The sequence below is a fragment of the Orcinus orca genome, chromosome 10 (assembly GCF_937001465.1).
Source record: "Orcinus orca chromosome 10, mOrcOrc1.1, whole genome shotgun sequence".
NCBI lineage: Eukaryota > Metazoa > Chordata > Mammalia > Artiodactyla > Delphinidae > Orcinus > Orcinus orca.
The window spans coordinates 89,703,920-89,723,565 of NC_064568.1; the positions used below are offsets into that span (position 1 = coordinate 89,703,920).

General features: G+C 38.0%; 1 protein-coding gene across 6 annotated transcripts in view; it reads right to left on the bottom strand.

Annotated features, from left to right (window-relative positions):
• The window catches only part of CDKAL1 (CDK5 regulatory subunit associated protein 1 like 1), a 654,793-nt gene that overhangs the window by 420,979 nt on the left and 214,168 nt on the right, over positions 1-19,646 (bottom strand). For all 6 annotated transcript variants that reach the window (XM_033434817.1, XM_033434820.2, XM_049716364.1 and 3 more), the window contains one exon: positions 13,826-13,946. In XM_033434817.1, the coding sequence (XP_033290708.1) occupies positions 13,826-13,946 (121 nt within the window). The remainder of the gene's footprint in view (positions 1-13,825; positions 13,947-19,646) is intronic.

The window sequence follows — 19,646 nt, forward strand, 5'->3', positions numbered from 1 at the left end:
CTTCTGTAAATTCATTCTAATGAAATATATTTGAAAAACTATGCTTTTTAATATGTAAGAGTACAAATTAGACATGTCAAAGTTAATTGTAGTTAACACCATCAGAACAGAAAGAAAATAAAAAGACAAAGGTAAATTATGAAGTATTGTGTTCTAAAAAGAACGGATAATCTAGTCTAGATCATAAGAGCTACTTTCTGGCTGTTGTCACTATATCTCAATTCAGGAAAAAGGTTCTGCCATGGTCCACTCTCCAAAAACAAAACAAAACAAAACAAAACAGAAAAACACACCCGTAATTCCATATCAGATGTAGAGAAGAAAATAGCATATTGGTGATACCCGAAGACCAAACTACTCTAGTAATCAACGTATCCTGATGGTAACGGCACCTCATGAAAAGACAGGAGACATAGAGGATGGGAGAATGGGAAGGGAACAAAGCAACAATTTAAAGAAGATAAAAAGACTCAAGACAAGAGAAATCAGAAAATATAGACATGACAGGATCAATTAATTAAAGCTGTCTGGGAACCATTAAGATGTAAGCATAAAAGATAAAGAAAAAACTAAAAAAATTAGGCAAGTCACACTGATGCTGCTTCAAATGAGCATTTGTTAAGTGTATCAGGAAAATACATATAAGCCCTAATCAAATTTGGATTCTTTATTAGGATATGCAAAAATAAGATAAATTAAAAATCAAAAAAAAAGAAACTGAAATATCTGTACTATTCTTAATTCCATCATTCACCTTTGAAAATCTATCACAGAATTTAAAGTTAATGGAGTATTAAATTATGTCAATTATATTCCAAATAGAAATTTTAGATACAAAGCCACAATAAAATTAAGAAAATTCATCATTTGATATATTACTGTGAAAAACAAAATATGTAAGTGCAAGTCAACTCACACAGAAAACTTGCATTTTGCCAACTGCCACGTAGAAACCATTGAGCATCACTAAATATCACTAAGACTGGCTTTCAGCACCAGCAGAACCTCACCCCCACTCTCTCCTCATGAGCACTGGACAGAGATCTTCCTAAAAATTTTCAGGAATTCCCTGGCAGCCAGTAGTTAGGACTTGGTGCTTTCACTGCTGAGGGCCCGGGTACAATCCCTGTTTGGGGAACTAAGATCCCACAAGTGTGGCTAAAAAAAAAATTTTTTTCAAAATTTTGTTTGCTTTTATTGTTATTGCTTTGTTTCTTACTTTGCATAAAATTGAGAAGGTAGGAAAATGAAAAAATAAACCTAATAGGAGAAATAAGAATGAGAAAGAAGTTGGAGTAAGCAAACTGGGGTCTTAACAACTCCATTCTCTGGAAGTGAAATCAGGTGTTTAACAGAGTAGGCAGAGACTCAACATTCAAAGGATCAGGGGTTGCCTAAATTCCAGAGTGAGAACAGTATGTGACGGTGGATAATGGAATTCCCAACGGTAATCAATTTACCAAAGAGGCCCCCCAACCTGACTTGTTACTTGTTGTACAAGCCCATTTTCAGCCATCATATATCGTAGGAGTCCTGTTTTATTCATTCTCTGTATTTGTGGTCATTTCTAGGTACATAGCTCTAAGTCTCACACGTATTTTTTTAAAACCTGATGATTATATTCCATGATGATCAAAACAGCGTTATTTACCAGTTAACGAAACTATGCTAGTAATAAAAAACTTATGGGGGCAGTGATAGAACAGGTAAACCGTGTTTCTTTTATTGCACTTAGTAGAGTATCTGATACATACAGATATCTGTAAATGTTTGTTGAATAAATGAGTGAATGACTAAAGAATAAACAAACAAATATGGGAACAAACCAATGAATAAAGTAGACAACCACCAATCTTGACTGGGGATATCTTCCAGTCAGAGGGCTACTGGTCCTAAATAAATAAATCCATTGTACATACCTGTTCTCTCATAAATTTATAGATGTGGGGCGGGGGAGAGAGAGAAACAGAGATGGGGAAAAGGAAGTGAGGGAGGAGGAGAACAGACTAAAAATCTCATTTCAGACAGTTTATGTTTTCCTCAAGAGCAGTAATGGAAAAATAAAAGGTACTTTACAAGGTAGAAAGATCTTCCTAAATCCGTATTATCTCTCACCATTAATATTTATTTTAAGGACAACCTAAAAAGAACCGCAGAAATACACATTACAAATCACAGAGCTATATACATTGTTTAAAAATAGAAAACCAGGATTTTAAAAGATGACCTTGCCTTAAACCCAGTTTCTTTAGTGGATTTACAGAAAAATACACATTCCTCAGGGACTACTTCATCAGATAAAGTAAATGAGGTCTTAACTACATGCACTGCTGCCTTTTTAAAAAGCCAAACAAAACATTCTGCTTTGTCAGGGTTGGCAAAAATAAAACAACTGGTGCTACCATGCTGAGATGTAGCAAAATAAAAGCAAAGTAGTTTCACAAATAAATATGAGATATATATTATTTTTGTACTGAAAAAAACGACAGGCTTTTATCCACAATCACATGTGTGTTCAATTATACTTAAAGTTGGACAACACAAGTATTGGGTTTTTTTTTTTTCCCCTTCCTGATATGGCTGGAAAACAAGTTTTCTTCAAGCAATAGGAAAATTGACAGATGGCAGCTCTTTGGAAACATCCATTCATTCACTCCTATTGTGCCCTTCCAAGTCCACCCTAACTCAAGTACTGACTCCAAGTGCACCCTAACTCAAGAAAACAAAACAAACAAACAAGACAACCAGACAGGAGGGTACACTTATCAACTATCTGTAAATCTATATGACTGGGCAGTCCTATCCTTTAAACACCGTAATAGGAAATTCAGATTCCATCCCACTGGATAAACTTAATGCATCTTAAGAGGCATTTGACACAGTACAATATAAGAAAAGAGCAGAAATTCTCCCAACCCACCTACACTTGACGGCCCATGTTTTCCTTTCTCTTTGTAAAATTCTGGGGCCCATAGCATCTTTTTCGGGTTTAGTTGGCTAACCTCTAGATTAGTATCAAACTTTAGCTCTAACTGGCTTTCCTTTCAACTAACTAAACAACCACAGTTCCAATGCAAGGATAGAAAACTGGGCTAGAAGCCAATGAACCTGTGGTTTACTGGAAAAAGAACTGGTTAGATGATGTGGTTTAAGTTACGACTCTGCCACTCACTGCTCTGTGGTCTTAAGCACACTGCAATCTAATTAGGCCCGAGGTCTGCCTTCTGCATAGTTGTGATAGTAATAAACTCGATAGTAATTGTACTGAACACATATTATGTGCCAGACATTGTGTTAATTATTTTAAATGGATGATCTCTTTAAATTCTCACAACACCATAATTATCCCCATTTTATAGATGAGAAAATTGAGATCTACAGAGGGGTTGAATAACTTATACAATATCACACAGCAAATGATAAAATGATAAGGCCAAGTTTGAACCCAGGCAATCTCAAGCTATCTCTTTCTAGCCTTTCTCCTACCATTCCCTAATTCAAAACACACACACACACACACCCGATCCACTCATCATTCTCTGTGTAAGACACTGCCTTTCACAATTCAATACAAAGAGGAGCACCCGCTTAGATTGCCTTTGAACCCACCAATGAGATACACTTTGAGAGACAGCCTCAGTATCTACTGAGCTTCTAGGGAAGCTCCTTTAACTCACCCAAACAATCCATCATGCTCATAAATAACTCTGTTCGCTCCTGTACTACTGTACTTACAATGATATAATTTAATTGTTTTCTGCTTGTTTTACTCTCTCTCCTGCTGGATTCTCAAGGGCAGACACCAAACGAAGGTACCTGTCAATCCTCTGTACTTGACAAATGTTCAGCCATGTTTGTTGAATAAATGAATGTCCAGAAACAGGGCTCAATAACAAACATAAAAGACTTTTACATATGAAATAAAATAATAAACTTTCTAAACTATAAAAGCATCTTTAAGTATTTATAACTAATGTACATCCTCACCATACAATCTATGAACTAACCTGAAAAAAGTGTGAACCATTCTACTCGATTAACTTTAAGGCTTCTTTAATGATATGCCAAAATTTGAGTACCTTTAAATTTTGATTTTTATCCAAACTCAGTTATTCTACCTTCCTCAAACTAAATAATTTTGTTTATCAGAAAAATGGTAAGCAAGATGCACTCTTTAGTTACAGCAATGGTACATTCTGTAACATACTAGAACTTGAAATGGCTTTTAAAAATCAGCCTTTTCTTTATATATAATTACTAGAAAAGTTATATATTCATTTCAAAGTTTATGTAAAATAATGGTTACATAAAGAAGAATTTACAAAATTTAAGACTAAATCCCCATGCTAATGCTGTCTAAAATTTCTAACTGGGCCACTTACTTAAAGGCATTTATTAAACCTGCATTTCAAAGTTCTGCAACTTAATGATAATTACTTCACCGGTATGAGCCAATAGTGCCATCCACTGTTCTTATGAATGATCTTGCCCAAATACAATTTTTAAAATGCACTAAAAATAGGATTACTTTAAAATTTTATTTGCACAATGTTTAAGTGAAAACAGGTATTTGGGGATTTCACTGAAGATATCAAAACAGCTGCAAATTTCAGGACAACTAGCTTTGGGATAAAAGTAAAAATGTAACAAGTTCAAAACTGACATAAATACTTCAATTTCACACATTTAATTGTTTGAGATAAGTTTCACGTCATTCATGGTCCAAATTAACATTTTTCTCTACAAAACAATCATCTATAGCCAGAGAGAAGTAATTGGAATTATACTCCAGCTCAGCCAGAAAATTTTTTCTGCATTTAAGTAACCCTGCTGTTACTGAAATACTAAAATACTTAAGTGAATACTGTGAACAAGACGGTTCTAAAAGCTACAGGAGAGACTAAGATTAACTTTTCTTCATTTATTTGTCAAACATTCACTCAAAACTGAACAAATGAAAGAGGAGATTGAGGAGCTGGTGATGAATCGAATAAACTCCTAACTTTAAATTCTAGTACCATCACCTTTCCGGCCTAAATAGTACAAACGATGCAGAGAAAGGAAAGGGAGAGGGGGTCTTGGAGAATGCTGGTAGAGAACAGGATATAGCAAGATCACAATTGTAAGGAAAACACTTATTAAAATGCCCACAATGTGTCAGGCTACATATACAGCAGGTAGTACATGTTACGAAAGAGATCAGCTCTTAGCAGTTACCCAGTTTATTTGAGTCACGCAGATAGAAAATAACAATGTCTAAGACTCCGAACCCAGAGCACAGAGGTCTCTCCAATGTACCATAAACTCTACTGTCTTCTCCGGAATAGGCTGGTACCACATTCCAGGCTCATTACTAAGAGATAAGCTTCCTGGCCTCCGTAAGCTTACAGAAGATCAAGAATAATAAATGTGTAACAGCAGTTATTTACACATTTTACGGATGTGCCAAAAGAACGGTTATAAACTCTAGATTCAAGTTTCACATGGGCCATGTTAGGACTTCTATAATTTACTTTTGAAAGAACTGAATGTCAAGGGGGTAACATAAAATGTGTGAGTTATTTTAAGCTACAATTTGCTAGTATTTAATTAGAATGGCTACCTTCCAGAGCTTACTGGTATGTTTTAGCTGTCTTTTATCCTTGGTCAACAGCAGAGGCTTTGCAAATTAGCATAATAAGTGACAGAAATAAGTTTTCATTTGTGAAAGTAGTGGTTAACTACTAGACACAAGTGGTTACCTAATAGCATAAAAGATAGTAGAAATGGGATCTCACTGGTGGAATCAGTGACATTCAAGATGAGTTGACTGGCTAAAATATTTGCCAGAAGAGGGTAAAGAATTTTGCAACACCGTAGCTGAGACGAGTGTTTCTCAAACTATCTATAGAGACAGATCAGGATTTTTATTTCCAACCTCTTATAAACCAGTATTTTTGTAAAATACAGTGAAAAGGAATTATAAGACACTGCAGCAACGTTAAATCATCTTAAAAGTTTCTAACATGCTTACTCTCAATTTCTATACTTGTCACAGACCAGTCATCAATAGTTAATAACCTGGCACTGGTCCATGGATCACACTTTGGGTAGCACTGGCTCGGACCATTAAGGATATTATTCTGTCTTGGTCCCTCCTTTACCCTCACTCTAGATATTGGATAGAGGATTCTGGTTGCTTGAGGCTGACAATACTGTCTCATCTGGTTCAAGTGAAACTTTCGTGCAAGGTTCGATTTAATCACCTCAAAGAAGAAAGACGACTTCACCAAGCTTATAAGAACAGGTGGATGGTGCCAGCTTGCTTAATGAACTCTTATTGCAGATTCTGGACTGGGACTTGCTTTCATTATAACCTGACAACTGGGTTGTAGAGAAGCAACTAATCCTCATTGGTAGGTACTACTGTCTATCAAAAAAACTTCTAAGAGTATACATGACAAAACTGACTTACATTAATTTACAGTCATCAGTGCCCAATATATAAAAAAGTGATATTGACCAATAATTTTTAAATAAATGAGTGACTATTAAGTCTGCTGAATTCTTTTTGGAAAATGTTTTATCTTGAGATACTGCCTCTTGGAAAAAGGTGTCAGGACCTAATAGATGTCTCTGAGGACGGCACCGAGGCTGAGGGAGCTTTTCTCAAGAGAGCAGATTCAGAATAGTGCCACGGTTATTACAATCAGGACATGTAAACAGAACAGTACAGTATAACTAGGAAAAAAAAAGAACACTTATTTGTTGACACCATGCTAAGATATAAGAAGTTAATGAATCATTGAGTATACTAAACACGTAGTCATTTCAAAGGGATTATAAAATAAAATATCCCAAATTTTATTCTCCAAAAATGATAAAAAGATTCACCCTAATACAAGTGTGATATTGCATATATTCAACCTTCTAACAGGATCTTTTTGGAAACTTAATTCAAGCTTTATAAGAACACGTCTAATTACAGGTTGGCCAAAAAATTCGTTCGGGTTTTTCCATAAGATGTTACCAAAAACCCAAACGAACTTTTTGACCAACCCAATGAATTTTTTACCACCAAATTTTTTTAATAGAATGTTATTTTCTGAAAGCTGTAATTTAAAGAGTAACATTAAAAGATAGCATTTGAGGCTTATATTTTCCACACGTGTACTGACAATGGCAGTAGTCGTGTTTGATGACAAAGGTCAAGGAGAAGACCATTTCACTTTGTTGCTGCCACATCTCATAGAGGGGCAGTAAGAGGATACCTGAGTCTCTCACACCACTTATATTCAGAGGTCGCAGGAGTCACTGCTGTGTACTCTCATGAAGAGTGTCATGCTGGCACCTAAAAGCATTCATTCCCCAGAACGTGGAACAGAACAAGACCCAAATCCTCCCCATACAGGAGCTGCAATTAACTCTGTGTTTACAGCTGGATTTTTTGGATTATTTCAGTCAATGTTAGTTACCCGTTGACTTGGGAAATGTTTATCTTTGTATATGTCATAATATCTAATACCATACCTGGTAATGTGGTAAGCACATAATAATTATATTTTCAAAGGCATTGTGATTATATGTAGTTAATAATTATTTCATGCTTTAATCATTAGAACCAGAAAGATAGCAAAATGTTATTCGTAATGATCCTACTTCACTTCTATGAGAGAAATTTGCATTCTTTCTCTTTCATTCATTCATTCACCTATGTATCTAGCCCTGGAATAGGGACTGATAAATTCCGGACATTATAGAAAAAAAGTTGAAATATCTTAGTTTGTTTTCCAAAAGCTAAGATGTCACAGGGGGAAAAGTAACAGATACTTTAAAAAAATGTAATAAATTCAACTATGTAATCTCAAAGAAAATTAGATTCCCCTTAAAGGTTCCCATATACCATCATTTTATGTCTGGCAGATGGCAAACAACAAGAAAGATGATAAATTTTAAAAGTGAAAGTATCAGTAAAATATTACAGGGTCAGATGGTATTTTCTAAGATGTGTTTAGCCCTAGGGAGGATTACCCCTTCAAACTAGGGATAATCTGATAGTAGTATCTAAAAAATGATATACTTTATATCAGAACTGCTGAGTAGCACCCAACTCTTGGCTTTGGAAGAAGGAAAATTGCCAAGGGATTGTCAAGATGATGACTTTGATAGTGAGAGAGACAGCAAAATGAAGCAGAGATTTTCTTTATGGCCCATTTTCTGATTTTTAACTTTTTGTCCCCTATATTTCCTTCTGCCTCCACACTCCATTCTTACTACTAGAAAAAAAATAAGGCAATCACACAAATGGGGTCCCCTGACAAAACCTGAGCTTTTCAACCTCAGCTCACTTCTTCCTTTTATGCACATATTGACTCCCTATTATACTGACCATGGCACCTGGTTGATACTTTTCTACATAAATATCCACAGATTTCCTACTCTGTTGTGCATCAGGACCATGACCTCACTCCACGAATTTCATGAAAAAAAATGGAACACTCTGGCATGACTCTTCAAATTTCATATATTTACCCCAGAAACAAGATTATTTCTGGCCAAATTTTTAATTAGAATCTCAGATTAGACAGAGCTTCCAGTTTATAGAAAATCTGTAGTGTAGAATATCAGCTGAACACCACCACCAAAGGGAGGAAATCGGAGAAGAAGAAAACTGACAAACCTTGGAAGGAGGGGGGATTCTGATCGAGAACTGGCTGTATCTCAAGTCAATGGAATCAAAAAGAGACCACAGTATATTAACCAAAACATAAAGGGACAGGACACTGAACCCTCCACCCTCCATTTTGCCTGACAGCATGGAGGAACTGAGCACCTTTCTCTAAATTAAATCAGTGAAGACCTTTAAGAAAAATGAACTGGTAAGTTCTACACTTAAACTTACATCCTTTACTCTTATGTCTGAGGAAGCATGAAGGGGTCTTTCTCTCCAACACTTACCTTTCTAACTATGTTCACAACTGTTCCTGTTTAAACAGTTTCTCCTGTCAATATATTTCTAATCCTTACCCCTCTGCCTCTAAACAAGCTCAGATAGAAATATCCTTGTATTCTAAAGACCACATCTCTCACTTTATAGCAGAACTCCTCCAAAGAGCAGTCCTCCTGTAGCAAGGCCTACTAATTTCTAACATGGTTTGCAAATTTCCGGCTCTTTCGAAAATGATTCACCTAACCTGGCATTACTTCTCCTCAAGGGATCAGAAGTAATTGATAGTTAGACACTTCTTTTCATAAAACCTTCGCCACTGACTTGTTTTATTTCATAGATAACTCCTCTCTCTCCTCTTATTTCCTATATACAAGCACTGACCATTCACCTTCACTGACCTCAACTCTCACCCCTCCAACTAAGGCTTCTTTTCAGCCTTGTATTTCTATCTCCAACCACTCTTTGGAACTTCCAAATCCATGGTTACAAATAAATCCACTGGAGAATGCCAAAGCCCATCTTCTTAACTATTACACAGTACTGCCACCCTTGCTTTTCCTTCCCAAAACTACCACCCAGGCTCTCATTCCTTCCTGGCTTGGTTGCTGTAGGAACCGTAAGCAAGAAATGTGGGTGGCCTATAGATGCTGAAATTTCATTTCAAATGTCACTATAATGCAAAGATTGTTCTGTTCCCACACTTGATATGATCCCTTGCTCCTGTGAACCCACAGAAGTGTCTGACGGGCGCAAGAGATAAGCCTCAGTCCCCTACTAGCTGCACGACAAGGTGAAGTCACCTAACCGCTCTGTAACTTAGTTTCCTCATCTACTGAAAAATCTCACAAGGCTGTTGTGAGGACGAAATACAGGAAAAAATACACATTTCACAGAATTCTGTCTGGCCCACATTAAGCACTCAATATACATTAGCAATGATTAACTTCATTCTCTCCTGCATTTCAGTCATGTCCATACAGCTCTCATCATCCTACTAGACAAACATGTGCCTATTCATGTCTACAGGGAGTCCTTACCCCATAAGGGACAGTCTAGAAATAAGAGTGATATTGGACAAGGGGCAGCTAACCTCAGAAGGCTCACCTCACAAAAAAAAGAATGTTGTAAATTGAGACAAGGAACCGAGTAGACCAAATTTTTATATGCAATACAGCAAACATAAGAAGGATGAATAACTGAACATAAAATTTAGAGTATGGAAAGAAAAAATAAATGTTATTTAAGAACTAAAGATACTCTTGGGCTTCCCTGGTGGTGCAGTGGTTGAGGGTTCGCCTGCCGATGTGGGGGACACGGGTTCGTGCCCCGGTCCGGGGGGATCCCACATGCCGTGGAGAGGCTGGGCCCGTGGGCCGTGGCCGCTGGGCCTGAGCGTCCAGAGCCTGTGCTCCGCGGCGGGAGAGGCCACGACAGTGAGAGGCCCGCGTACCGCAAAAAAAAAAAAGAACTAAAGGTACTCTTATTATACACCATGTGATCAAACAAGTAGTGGTCTCAGCTCATCCACAATCTAGCATGATATGAAATTTTCAACTTCTTCCTTGGCTAAAGCAACTAATATACTCCTTTTACATTTTAAGTTAGAAACGTAACAAAGCATAACAACTCTGTAGAGTTTAATAGTAACTTTGCTAAATTACCAATACATGTAATAAAACTTGCTGAAAATGGGGTCCTTTCCCTAACTGATGGATAGAAAATTTATATGAAACATATATCCATATTTAATTTCAAAGCCATAAAACTTTGAAAAGTGTAAGATTTTGATGGAGATGATAATTTTTGCCTGAAAGAAATAATTATCCGTAGAACTCTTTTAAAACATTTAAATGTAAATGAAAAAAAGCAATGAGCTCTACTGGAGGTAAAAAAAATAAAATTCAAGGTAAAGATGTTAAGAGTGATACTGTCGACAAACACTCATGGAGAGACTTTCATCCGAGAACAAGTGATAAGGCTCCAACAGATTCAGGAAAATGATTAGTCGTCAGAGAAGTTCAGAGACTCTTATCGCAACGAGTGACAGCACAGATTAATGCTCTCAACAGCAAAAGAATGTTTGCTAATTTATTTACTAAGAGGCAATGCTATACTGTAATATGAGAGATGTGAGAGGATGAGAACGTGAAAGGAAATACCCAGTGAGCTTTAAAAAAGTCTATAGCCTCATTATAAGAAACACTAAATCCAAGAGAAGAAAAATTCAAATTATAAATATATGAAAAATTTTAACTTAATGCTATTTAAAATGGTTACCTAAGGGAAATTTTGAAAAATATACGGCGAAATAAATTAGTAGTGGCTTGAAAATACAACACTGATTCAGCATTTATTGAGTGCTCACTTTGTCCTGGACCCTCAAGTCAGAGATAATAACAGTGATGACTGAAATACCTTCTGAACTCACGAAGCTCATAACTAAGTAGAAAACATAAGTTATGCATCCTGAGAAGTGCCACAATCAAGGTAAACAGGGAATGTTGTAGATGCACAACGGAAAGATGGAGGTATTTAGCCTGGTCAGGAGGGGAGGGACAAGCAGCCACCCAAAGAAAGGGGCACACAAGTGCGTACCGCAGGATTACCCGCAAGTAAGTGGAGAAATGGTAAGACACGCCAGGGGATCCTTACAGCACACAGACAGGCCTGGAGTCAAGAGAGAGAAGGACCTTGAGGCTGAGAAGGTCAAGTAGTTCAGTGAGACTGAATACTGGAGTGTGAGGTGGGGAGTGACAAAATGGAGAAGTACGGAGGCTAAAAATATAAAGTATCTTTGAAAACAAACAGTTAAAATCGACACTCAGCAGGTCACAAGTAGCTACAAAGTCACCTTGATCCTAAGATAACAGATTCTAATACAAAAGGGTTTGACAGGCCCTAAAATAATAACATACTTAAAGGAATGTGCCAGTCAAAAAGGAGTTGATCAGTCCTGTGTTTTTTTTTAAAAAATGAGACTATCAGAAACATTTAGACTTTGCCCCTCTAAAGACATTGTTTAGGAGAAAGTACACTTAGCCAAACTCCAAGTATTACTGAGCAAGTAGCAAGGCAATTTGTACTGCAACAAGAAATTAACATGATCCCATTCAACTTTCTAATTATAGAACTCAATTATTCATTCATAAGTGAACAATTACTAAATCCCTACTGTGTACATACTTCTGTGTACTAAGGATACAATGATAAAAAAGAAAGTCAATTCCCTACCTTCATGGAGCTTATTACATGCCAGTGAGGGGAGACAATTACAACATAGATGGACATATGTCTATTTCAATACCGAGAAATGTTACAAAGGAAAATAAGGCAAATATGGAGGAAAGGAAATGTAGGTATGCTGAAATTTTAATAGGAATTTGAATTCAGGCGTCAAAAACAACAGCAGCAGCAATGCAGGATGTGAAGGAAGGTGAAGAGTGACTGAGACAGAGGCAACAGCAAACAGCCTTACACCCATAACTTGGCTCAGGCTCCAGAGGATATATCAGATTCTCCGATCAATGCGACAGCTACGCTTCTGACTGTTAAATTCTGACTTAGTCGCTAGTAGTCTCTGAGCTTGATGAGTCCAGGTTTATGAATCTTCCACACTGAAGGCCAGACACTGGTCCTGGACAAGTTCACGAAGTAAACTGAAAGTGCCCAAGGGCTTTTAGGGAAAAGCCAAATGTCTTCTTCAACAGTCCCGGGTCTTTGGCAGCAGTGGGGAGGATGAACCAGAGGTGGATGATAAGGCAAGAGAAAAGACAACCAGTGACAACACAGCTGCAACAGTGCAGGAGGAAAGGACAGCACTGGCTTGGAGAGAGGTAGAAAGATGCTGGGGCAGGAAAGATAAGTTCACCCGTTCTCAGTGGGAAAGATCATGAAGAAAGCAAAGGGCAGAAGGAGGACAATTTTTAAAAAGAGAGAAGGAAGGTTAAAATTTAAAAGGAGCAGAAGGCTTAAATCTGTGGGAAATGTGAGGCAGCTGCATGAATGGAGGGACTTTCATGAGGTTTGAATTTAAATTTATTACCAGACTATGATAATATAAAGTGGGAAATAAGTAACTTTCTCAAATGGAGTCACTATTTAAAAGAACCAAATTCAACAAACGCAAATAAAACCAAGTATAACTGATTATACCAGGAGTTATAATCAGGCAGAACTTCAGACCAACATGGCAATTAAAGAGTACTTCATATTCAGTCACGATGTTCATCTTCAGTTTAAGGCTCATAAAAGTAACATTTAAAAATATTCATTTCAGATAGTTAATAATCAAAATATGGTTAGGATCTTGGGCAATATTTACTATAATGCTATCGAAAAAAATAGTCAAAGATGATGGGTGTATTAACCATTTCACAGAATGAAATACTCTTCTTGGGCTTCCCTGGCGGTGCAGTGGTTGGGAGTCCGCCTGCCAATGCGAGGGACGCGGGTTCGTGCCCCGGTCCGGGAAGATCCCACATGCCGTGGAGCGGCTGGGCCCGTGAGCCATGGCCACTGAGCCTGCGCGTCCGGAGCCTGTGCTCTGCAACGAGAGAGGCCACAAGAGTGGCCCGTGTACCGCAAAAAAAAAAAAAAAGAAGTAATACTCTTCTTGAAAAGATTTTAACCAAGGGCAGAGCTGGAAAACAAAATCCACGTTTATTACCAAAAAGAAGTTAGAGTAATGTTAATCAAAGAAAAAAACACTTGCTGCATATATAAGTGCAACTGCATACAGGGAACATCTTAGAGGGAACGATATTCATGTCTGATTTTTTTAAAAATTCATTTTTGATTTTTCTTTCCCAAGGAAATGTTCAACTACTCTTCTGTGTCATATAGCCAGGAAAATTCATGGAGTATATTGAATATTTTATGAGTTAGAGAAAAGCTTACCCAGTGTTGATGGAAATGATTTCTATCAGTGGATTCTTCCTAATCTTTGGCAAATCCAGTCGTGCTCCCCCCAACCGTTTTCCATTATCCTTTTTCTGACCCAGCAGTCTCACAGAGTGACCTTCAAATAAAGCATAGAAAACACGTTAGCATGAGTCATACAACTTCACTTTAATTTACTGCTTTCAACAAATGTGTTAATATTTGCATTTAACTTTTTCTTTTATGAAAACAAATAAAAACAACCCGGAGAAGATATGATCACTGAACCTAAGAAATACTACCAAAGGGAAAGGCAGCGGTGTTCAAGTCCTACAGTCAAAAGTGCTTTGCGGGCTTCCCAGGTGGTGCAGTGGTTGAGAGTCTGCCTGCCGATGCAGGGGACGCGGGTTCGTGCCCCGGTCCAGGAAGATCCCATATGCCGCGGAGCGGCTGGGCCCGTGAGCCATGGCCGCTGAGCCTGCGCGTCCGGAGCCTGTGCTCCGCAACAGGAGAGGCCACAACAGTGAGAGGCCCGCATACTACAGAAGAAAAAAAAAAAGTGCTTTGCTTAGAATATCTGCACGTTAATACTGAACAGATGAGAGAAATAAAAATATCCTCAGAGTGTCATTCCACAGGTACGAATGGCCCCTAACATACACCAGATATGTAAATATATGAAGCAGCAAGGGTTCACTTGGGCACTGGCCCTGCAGGCCAAGTGCAAAAGCAGATCATCTGCTCAAAGCAAACTGTAAATCAAAGAAGTAAAGAATTAAAAAGTTGAGATAAAATGACACTCTAGGGGGGCTTCGCTTGGTGGCGCAGTGGTTGAGAGTCCGCCTGCCGATGCAGGGGACACGGGTTCGTGTCCTGGTCCGGGAGGATCCCACATGCCGCGGAGCGGCTGGGCCCGTGAGCCATGGCCGCTGAGCCTGCGCATCCAGAGCCTGTGCTCCGCAACAGGAGACACCACAACAGTGAGAGGCCCGCGTACCGCAAAAAAAAAAAGACACTCTAGGGTTGGATTTTTTAAGAACAAACAAAAGCTTTTAAACTTATTTTTTTTAAAACGTTACAAAAGAATCAGAACACTTCTAAGACCCATTAAAATGTTGAATTAATTGTAGTTACAGAAAAGTTGGAAGAATAGAATAATTCCCATCTCCTTGATATTCACTAAATATTATTTTCCATATTTATCACTTTCTCTATATACATATTATTTTTTATAACTTTACTGAAGTACATCCTGTAAAACTCACCCATTGTAAGTACACAATTCAATGATTTTAAATAAACTTACAGTTGTACAATCATCACAACCCATTTTTAGAACATTTCCATCACCCCCAAAACTCTCTCAAGCTTATTTATAGTCTATCCATGCTCCCATACCAAATATATTACATTTTGCTAATCTATCAACCAGCTGATGAACATTTGGACTGTTCCCAATTAACACCTTTTATAATAATGCTTCTATGAATATCTGAATACAGATCTTCATGCGGACATATATGTTCACCTCTCTTAGATTCCTAGGAAAAGAATTGTGGGTTATGTCATAAATTTATATTCACTTTTATAAGAAATAACTTTTCCAAAGAAGTGCTCCCATTTTATATCCCACCAGCAATGTATGAGGGTTTGAGTTTCTCCATATCACCAAGACCTCACTCATACTGTAACTTCTGACAACAGCTATTCTAGTGGGCATGCAGTGGTATATTATTGTGCTTTGAATGAATAATACGCATTCCATAATGACTAACGATATTGAGCACCTTTTCGTGTGATTAGCCAATGGTATTCCCATTTGGTAAAATGTTGTCATGGTTAATTTTTACGCGTCAACTTGCCTGGGCCACAGGGTGCCCAGACATTTAGCCAAACATTATTTTGGGTGTGTCTGTGAGGGTGTTTCTGGATGAGACTGACATTTCAATCAGTAGACTGAGTAAAGCACACTGCTCTCTCTAACACTGGTGGGCATTATCCAATTAATCAAAGACCTGAATAGAACAAAAATGCTGAGTAAGAGGGAACTAACTCCTCCTGTCTGACTACTGAGCTGAGTAACTGGTCTTTTCCAGCCTTCAGACTCAAGACTGAAATATCAGCTCTTCTTGGGTCTCGCACCTGCCCAGTTGCCAGCTGTAACTTACACCAACAACTCTCCTGATTCGCAGACCTTTGGACCTGGACTGGAACTACACATCAGCTCTCTACAGTCTTCACCTTGCCGACTACAGACATTGGGAATTTTCAGCCTCCTTAATGGTGGGAGCCAATACCTTATAATACATCTCATGATACACACACACACACACACACACACACACACACACACACACACACACACACACACACACACACACCCCTATTGGTTCTCTTTCTCTAAAGAACCCTCACTAATATAAATGTCTATTCCAGTATTTTGTCAATATTTTAGTTATTGCATTTGTCTTATTATTGAATTATAAGAATTCTTTTCATATTCTGGTTATATGACCTTTATGAGATATATAATTTTTAAATATTTTCTCTCAGTCTGTGGCTTACAGTTTCACTTTCATAATGGCATCTTTTGAAAATTAAAGTTTTTTTTAATATAATGAAGTTCAACTTATCAATATTTTATTTTACAGCTCATGCTCTGGGTGTCATATCTCTGCCTAGCCCAAGAGCACAAAGATTTCTCCTACATTTTCTTCCACAAGTTGTTTTTTTTTTTTAACATCTTTATTGGGGTATAATTGCTTTACAATGGTGTGTTAGTTTCTGCTTTATAACAAAGTGAATCAGTTATACATATACATATGTTCCCATATGTCTTCCCTCTTGCGTCTCCCTCCCTCCCACCCTCCCTATCCCACCCCTCCAGGCTGTCACAAAGCACCGAGCCAATATCCCTGTGCCATGCGGCTGCTTCCCACTAGCTATCTACCTTACGTTTGTTAGTGTGTATATGTCCATGACTCTCTCTCGCCCTGTCACAGCTTACCCTTCCCCCTCCCCATATCCTCAAGTCCGTTCTCCAGTAGGTCTGCATCTTTATTCCTGTCTTACCCCTAGGTTCTTCATGACATTTTTTTTTTCTTAAATTCCATATGTATGTGTTAGCATACGGTATTTGTCTTTTTCTTTCTGACTTACTTCACTCTGTATGACAGACTCTAGGTCTATCCACCTCATTACAAATAGCTCAATTTCGTTCTTCCACAAGTTTTATCATTTTCACTCTTATAATTAGGTCTAGGATACACTGTGTTACTTTTTGTGTATAATAAAGGTCTAAGTTTATTTTTGCACATGGATAGTCAATTGTCCCAGAATCATTTCTTTTCCTTCTTTCTCCTTTGTGCCACTGCCATCACACATATTAACATATATAGTTGTATAAACCCTAAAATACAGTGCTACAATTGTTGTTTTATACAGTTGTATGTTTTTTAAAGACAAATGTGAAAAAAATATATTTATAAAGTACTATATATTTACCCACATAATTACCACTTCCAGCACTCTTCATTTCCTCCTGGGGATTTCCATTGGGTACCACTTTCTGCCTGAAAAATTGTCTTCAGTATTTCTTGTAAATCAAGTCTGCTAGCAAAAAATTTTTTATTTGGAAATGTCTTTATTTTGCTTCATTTGTGAAGGATACTTTTGCTGGATATATCAACAGAATTCTTAGTTGACAGTTTTGTTCCTTGAGCACTGAATATATCACTCCACTGTCTTTGACCTCTAGTGCTTCTGGTGAGAAGTCGACTATTAATCTTGTTGTTCTCTGGTACACAGTATGTCATTTCTCTCTTATGCTGTCAAGATTTTCCCTCTCTTTCTACAATGACTACGATGTGTATAGGTATGGATATCTGGGACTTCTCTACATGGAATTCATTTAGCTTTTTGGATCCGAAAGTAATGGTTTTCATAAAATTTGCGAAGTTTTCATCCAGTACGGTTTAAAACTACTGTTGTTGCTGTTGCTGTTTTTCACTGTATCCTTTTCTTTTGTGGTTGCCATGACACATTTTTTGGTGTGCCAGATGTTGTCCCAATGGTCTCTGAGGCCCTTTTCATTTTTCCTCTTTTCTTCTATCCAAATCAGATCATTTCCCTTGGTCTATCCACAGATTTTTTTCTTCGGCCATCTCAAATCTGCAGTTGAGCCCCTCTAATGAATGTTTTCATTTCAGCTACTGTACTTTTCAACTCCAGATTTCCTATTGGTTCTCTTTTATAATTCCTATCATTTTGTGATTCTGTACTCAAGTCACCGTCATCATCCTTTTCTTAAATGCTTTTCACATCATTTCACTTAGTTCTTTCAAGTCTTTGCTAAATCCAACACTTCTGGCCGCTCAACGACAGTCGATACTGACTGCTTTTTTCCCACTTGAACGTCGTTATACATGGTTTCTTTGTATGTATAATATTTTGTTAAATACTAGAAATTTTAGCGAATATATTGTAGCAACTCTCAATTCATATTAATCACCCAAAGTGTAGTCTATGAAGTTTATGTCTCCACAATGAATGGTCATTAATCTCCTTTCTTAGCTTTTTTGGCTTTCTTCCCTCCAAAGCGTCACTTCCCAGCAGTCAGTTCTGTATCTGCATAGCAAAGCTAAGTCAAGGACTGGTCACGTATATGCTCAAACACCTTAAACCAGTAAGATTCCTAACGAGGTGCTGATTGATCTGTGTATGAGACGAGAGCACTCAACCTTAGGGCCATTTTCAAGCCTGCCCCACCTTCTACTTTCTCCTGGGCTTTCTTGGGTCCTCTCCCACCTTCTCACGATGTGCATACAAGCTCCAGCCAACAGATAAGTGTAGGCAGCTTGGGCCCACTCTGCTCCCTGTTGTGCATGTGCACAACGTCCAATCAATTTACAGTTTGCGAAGACTTATCAAGCATCCTCTCTCTGTCTCACCTCCCAGAAGTCTCTACTAAATCCATGGCTAGTCTGTCTGTCTACCACTTCTGCCAAACAGGCCTACAACTTCAGGTGTGTAGAGCCAGAGACACCCCATCCCCTAACCTCCCGCCCCCCGTCACGCGCCATAAACATCTTCACTTTCCCAAACAGTCCTCCAAGTCAACTGAGCCTTCTTGGGAGCAGCAGTGAAGCTGCTGGTTTTTACAGCCTGCCCTGCCCTGGTTGAACAACCTTGCCCACAGAGCTGAGGAAGGAGAACGGCAGGAGCACCAGGCACGAACACCACAGACTCACACTGTTCTTACCCAAAGCTCAGTTGTTTGCACAAATAAACACTTCTCGTTTGCTGACTGCTTTTACTCACTTTCCAGAACGCAAGAATGGCTTGTTTCTGACCATGTGTCCAGCTTTGTTGTTGCTTGTGGGGAGATTTGTTGACCTTCTCACGCAGTCGTGCCACAAGCTAATCAAAGCCCACTTTTTAAAAGCAATTATTTAAAATAACTTCAAATACGTAATTAGTACAGATATAAGATTCTAAGCAATTATATGTATGTTTCATCACCCCTCATTTCAGAAAGATATACTGCTTAAACATCTCCTGTACAGACAGCTTTTCAGGACCAGAAGTAATAAAACCATCAGTCATGGCCTTTTTTGTACTAATCGCTTTAATAAGAAACATTAAGTACTTCATTCATTCTGAAAATTCTTGCTCTGATGGAGAAACACAGTTAGACTCAAGCATTTGGCATACCAGATTTCACAGATTTTCAAGATAAGTTGAACTCTTCAATCAGAAGTCCAGTTAATGAAGAGGTGAGCAAGATTGGCATGATAACATAATAGTTCTCTGAGAGATGCCAAAAGTTCAATAATGACTA